This window comes from Aedes albopictus, chromosome 3 (assembly GCF_035046485.1).
Source record: "Aedes albopictus strain Foshan chromosome 3, AalbF5, whole genome shotgun sequence".
NCBI lineage: Eukaryota > Metazoa > Arthropoda > Insecta > Diptera > Culicidae > Aedes > Aedes albopictus.
Genome location: NC_085138.1, coordinates 68,205,390 through 68,211,523, shown reverse-complemented (window position 1 = coordinate 68,211,523; position 6,134 = coordinate 68,205,390). Strand labels below are relative to the sequence as shown.

The 6,134-nt window shown below is 50.9% G+C and overlaps 1 protein-coding gene across 1 annotated transcript in view; it reads left to right on the top strand.

The window, feature by feature from the left end:
- The first annotated feature begins 395 nt into the window (after nt 1-395).
- The window catches only part of LOC134290231 (uncharacterized), a 6,455-nt gene continuing 716 nt past the window's right edge, over nt 396-6,134 (top strand). The window contains exon 1 of the mRNA XM_062857301.1: nt 396-6,081. Coding sequence (XP_062713285.1) covers nt 396-6,081 — 5,686 coding nt within the window. The remainder of the gene's footprint in view (nt 6,082-6,134) is intronic.

Below are 6,134 nucleotides of genomic sequence, written 5' to 3'. Positions count from 1 at the left end.
AAAAGAGCAATGTTACCAACACGGGGGGAATAGATAATCCGTGCAAAAAATGCAATCAAATTGTGGGCGATGATAATTGGGTCTGTTGCGATGTGTGTGAATCGTGGGTACATTTTCGGTGCGCGGGTGTCAATCAGTCAATCGCGGATAAAAGCTGGAAGTGCAGTGACTGTCTTGCCGATTGGGATGGCACCGATGTTACGTCGAAGTCGGGAGTGTCATTCAATGAATCTTCAGTGAGTAAAAGCAGTAGTCGTGCGTCTCAACGATTGCAACTGAGCTTGCAGCATCTGGAGGAACAACGTAGGCTGAGTAAGTTGCGGTCGGAAGAAGAGCTGCAAATGAAGAAAATGGAAGAAGAAGCCAAGGAAGAAGCCCGACTGAAATAGCTGCAGATGGAGGAAGCAGCCAAATTGAAGCAGCTGGACGAAGAGCAGGAGTATTTGAAGCAGCGGTACAACCTACTGATGCAGATTGCCGACGAAAAGGATTCATCTAGCAGGCGCAGTGGAGTGAGCGGAAAAAGTAAACAGACTGGAGTAAGTGTGAAAAGTAAACGTGACCAGTTGGAGAAGTGGTTGAAGGGAGCTGTGGTGGACGATGTTGGACAGTCGAAGCCATCGTCGTCGGTAAATCAAGTTGCCCTGCCGGTTCACACAGTCGGTGAATCAAGTCAACCAGCCGCAGTGGTTCGCGAATTACGGTCACCAGCTTTGTTACCGGATGTTTCTGTTCCGTCAAACGTGAATCGATTGTGTCCTCCTGTCTCGGGAATCGTTGGGAATGTTCCCACTCTGGCGAAATCATACGAACAGCTGGTTTCCGGACAAGGAACTTCTGTGATGGCATCTGTTCCAGCATTAGCAGCCAGGCAATTCGCATCATCGGTTCCGCCTATTTCAGCAGCTTCTACAGTTTCCAATGTGGTTCTTCCGGAAGTGCAAGATATTCGAGTCGGGAATACTGATTCTGTGGCGGTCACGTTCGCTGCACGGGATACAGTAGTGTCCTCAGCTCCATGTACATCGCAATCCTTTGTTGGTTCGAGCGGTCTGATGTCAACAGTTTACGGAAGTCATCCGTACTACACGGCCGCTCCAATGGCACAACTAGCACCAACGAATGCAGTAGTTTCTGGAGATTTCGTTCGAGTGAATTCATCGCAAAGCTGTTTCGGTAGTGTTCCGCATCCAGGAGTTCCGCATAGTTCAGCAGTTCTTCAAGGAAACCCACCATTAGGTTATTCGTCGGCTCTACCAGTAACGAATTCGTTTGGACCATCATTTGCGGGAGCTGGATTGCCGAATGGAACACAATCGAGTCCTGCAGTAGGACCAACTAGTGCTCAACTCGCAGCGCGCCAGGTAATGCCTCGTGAGCTTCCCAAGTTCAATGGCGATCCGCAGGAGTGGCCTATCTTCTACAGTTCTTTCAAGAACACGACGGAGGTGTGCGGATATACCGACGCGGAGAATTTGGCCCGTCTACAACGGAGTTTGGGAGGTTCCGCATTAGAAGCCGTACGAAGTCGTCTGCTGTTACCAGCGTCTGTTCCGTATGTGATGAATACGCTCCACAAACTCTACGGGCGGCCGGAGATTCTGATCAGTTCGCTTCTGAAGAAGGTGAGGAACGTGCCAGCCCCCAAAGCGGAGCGCCTGAATACGATTGTGGCCTATGGTTTGGCCATTCAGAACTTGGTCGATCACATAATCTTGGCCGATCAGCAAGCACATTTGGCGAACCCAATGCTGCTTCAGGAGTTGGTCGATAAGTTGCCCACATCTCTCAAGATGCAATGGGGAACCTACAAGCAAGGCGTTGCATATGTCAACCTGGCGACATTCAACGGTTTCATGGCAGGCCTTGTGAACTTGGCGTCGGAGCTTACCATCGACGTGGACTGCGCACAAAACCAACACAAGCAAGCCCGCGTGGAGAAGCCGAAGCCAAGGGAGAAGCTTTTCACTCACGCCAACGAGTCGTCCGATGCCGCCAAGGAGAAGGTCACGTCAACAGAAAGGTCTGTTTCAAAAGCCTGCTCGTATTGCGGAAAGGACAACCACCAGATCCTGAACTGTTCCAGTTTCAAGTCCTTGGATATAGGAGCGAGGTGGAAAGCCATGCGTCAGAAGAATCTGTGTCGTCTGTGCTTAGTACCGCATCGGAAATGGCCATGCCACTCGAAAAAGGAGTGTGGCGTGGATGGCTGTCGTTTTCGGCATCATATGCTGTTGCACAGTAACCAGACAAGCCGAAGCGAATCCGCTGAGACAACGAAGCCAACCGAAGCGATACAGCACAACTACCACCACACGAAGTCGTTCTCTCTCTTCCGTTATCTGCCAGTCACGCTTTACGGAGATGGGAAACAAGTGGAAACCTACGCGTTCCTGGATGACGGATCATCGTCGACTTTACTGGAAGAGGCAATTGCAGTTCAGTTGGGGATTGATGGAGAGCCGGACAACCTTTGGTTAGGATGGACCGGAAAGATCGGCAGACATGAGAAAAGTTCCAAAAGGATCAGCGTGGAGATTTCCGGAGTTGGAAAGCAAAACACATTCCAGTTGAGTAACGTACGGACGGTTCGTGAGCTAGGACTTCCCAGTCAAACGTTAAACTATTCCGAGCTGTCAAGATCCTATCCACACCTGCAAGGTCTTCCAGTCAACAGTTACGTGAATGCAAGACCCAGTATGATCATCGGTATCGAGCACGTGCATCTTCTTACCAGTCTGAAGCTTCGCGAAGGCGGAAGGTGCGATCCAGTTGCAACGAAAACTCGCCTCGGCGGGTGCGTCTACGGAAGAAATTCTGGAAGTGAAGGATCCGTGGAACAGCTGAATCTGCACGTCGGTCAGGAGATGAGTAACAGTGATCTGTATGATTCGATGAAGAAGTTTTTCGCCGTTGAAGAAGCTGTGGTCACGAAGCACCTTGAGTCCGACGAAGATCAGCGAGCTCGCAGCATATTGGAGGAAACTACAGTTCGCCGAGGATCAAGAATCGAGTCAGGTTTGCTGTGGCGAAAGGACAATATCCACTTTCCCGAGAGCTACAAGATGGCGATGAACAGACTCCTGGGGTTGGAAAAGCGTCTGTCCAAAGATTCGGAACTTCGACAAAGAGTGAAGGAGCAGATCAACAGCTATGAGCAAAAGCAGTACATCAGTAAGGCTTCACAGGAAGAGGTTGGCAGTCTGGATACTCGACGTGTCTGGTTTCTACCGCTGGGAGTAGTTATCAATCCCAAGAAGCCTGGCAAAATTCGGATGGTATGGGATGCGGCTGCAAAAGCACATGGAGTCTGCTTCAACGACATGCTGCTCAAGGGTCCTGATCTTCTTGTGTCGCTAGTGGACGTTTTGCTGCGATTCAGACAGGGGAAAGTCGCCGTGTGCTCTGACATCCGGGAAATGTTCCTCCGAATCCTAATTCGCGATGAAGACAGATGGTCGCTGTGCTTCCTTTGGAGAAGTAATCCGGAGGAAGAAGTACAAGTCTACGTGATCAACGTGGCGATGTTCGGTGCAACCAGCTCGCCATGTACAGCGCAGTTTGTGAAGAACTGGAATGCTTCCGACTACAGCGAACAATACCCCAGAGCAGTGGAAGCAGTGACCAAGAACCACTACGTGGATGACTTCCTCGACAGCGTCAACTCGGTGGAAGAAGCAGTGCAGTTGGTACAGCAAGTGCAAGATATCCATGCAGCAGCCGGCTTCCAGTTTGGGAAGATACTGTCCAACGAGAAGGCAGTGCTAGACCGACTAGGAGAGACGAGTACAGCGATCAGTAAACCACTGCCAGTAGACAAAGACCGAATATGCGAACGTGTTCTGGGCGTCACATGGATCCCGTCGGAAGACGCATTCACATTCAATCAACAGGGATTGGAGGAAGTATTAGGTGCCGATTGGGCAGCACCAACGAAGCGACAAGTCCTGCGTATTGTGATGAAGCTCTACGACCCCTTAGGATTCATTGCACACTTCGTCGTCCAAGGGAAGATCCTGATGCAGGAGATTTGGCGAACAGGTACTAGCTGGGACGAGCCTATTGCGGACCAGCCACGTGAGCTTTGGATAAGATGGATCGAACAGTACCGGCAGATCAACGAAGTCAACGTTCCTCGCTGCTTCTTCAAGGATTTCTGTCCGCAGCAAGTCAGCGATATTCAGGTCCATGTGTTCACAGATGCGAGCGTGTCAGCTTGTGCGTGTGTGGCCTACCTTAGAACGACGGTGGACGGAGAGAGTCAGTGTTCGTTGATTGCAGCAAAGACAAAAGTTGCACCTCTACGAACGCTATCCATCCCACGTTTGGAGCTTCAGGCTGCCATGATGGGTTCCCGTCTACTACAGAACATCTGCTCAGTCCTTAGCATCGATATCCACAGACGTTTCCTTTGGTCAGATTCAGCAACAGTTCTTGCTTGGCTTCGCTCCGATAGTCGTCGGTATCATCAGTTCGTGTCTTTCCGGGTTGGCGAAATCCTGTCGTTAACCAGTGTGGATGAATGGCGCTACGTTCCTTCTCGCGAAAATGTTGCGGACGATGCCACAAAATGGAATGGGGGGCCTTCATTCGACCCGAGTTGCCGTTGGTACCAGGGTCCAGCATTTCTGCAAGATCCGGAAAGTCAGTGGCCTACAGAACGGCCAGGAGATACAGCGGAAGCAGATGTAACCACCGAAGAAATTCGCCTCGTTGCAGTACACCGAACAGTAGTGGAAGTGATAGATATTGAACGATTTTCCAACTTTAACCGACTGCTACGTGCGACAGCATATGTTCACCGAGCTGTAGCAGTATGGAAGCATTCAACGAGCGGGACAAGATCGCTTAAAGTACTGAACCAGAGTGAATTTGCGAAAGCTGAAGGAACACTTTGGCGACAGGCGCAAGCACAGGCGTATCCGGAAGAAGTTCAGCTGTTGGAAGAAGGACAAAGTGTGGCAAAAGGCAGTTCAATTCGTACACTGTCTCCATTCCTGGACGAAAAAGGAGTTCTACGGGTTGGCGGCAGAATCGAACAAGCTCCATCGATTTCATACGAAGCGAAGCATCCAGTCGTGTTGCCGAGAAGTCATCGGATCACATACCTCGTTGTGCTCAGCTTCCACCAGCAGTTCCTGCACGCGAACACCGAGACAGTGTGCAACGAGTTGAGGCAACGGTTCTACATTCCGAGGATGCGAACAGTAGTGCGGAGCGTATGTCGTAGCTGTCAGTACTGCAAGATTAAGAAAGCAGCTCCAGTTCCACCGATGATGGGTCCGCTTCCGAAAGTTCGTCTGACTCCCTTCATCCGTCCATTTACGTACGTCGGCGTGGACTACCTGGGTCACTTCGAAGTAAGAGTCGGTCGCAGTATTGTGAAGCGGTGGAAATGTTTGTTCACGTGCCTCACAGTTCGAGCTGTTCATCTGGAGCTAGCACACAGCCTGTCAACGAAGTCTTGCGTAATGGCGTTCAGGCGTTTCGTGAACCGACGAGGAGCCCCGATGGAAGTATTCTCGGATAACGGTACCAACTTTGTGGGAGCCAGTCGTCAGTTAACAGAAGAGATCCAGCGAATCAAGGCCATCAACGAGGATTGTGCGGCTACGTTCACCAACGCCCGTACGCAGTGGCACTTTAACGTTCCTGCAGCCCCGCATATGGGAGGTCCGTGGGAGCGGATGGTGAAGTCTGTAAAAGTAGCAATGGCAGCAGTATCCGACAGTCCGCATCATCCGAGTGACGAGGTGCTCGAAACCATAATGCTGGAAGCAGAGGGGATCGTTAACAGTCGTCCACTGACCTACGTTCCTTTAGAAGCAGCAGATCAAGAAGCGCTCACTCCAAACCACTTCTTGCTGTACAGTTCAAGCGGCATAAAGCAGCCAACAGCTGATCATTTAGTCAGTCTCCGAGACAGCTGGTCAGTCGTCAGGAACATCGTGGACGAGTTTTGGCGCAGATGGGTGTTGGAATATTTGCCGATGCTAACAAGGAGGACGAAGTGGTTCGAGACCGTGAAGCCGTTGGAACCTGGTGACCTGGTCGTGATAATAGATGACCAGACACGGAACAGTTGGGAAAGAGGACGGATTCTGGAAGTTTTTCCGGACAAATCAGGCCAAGTT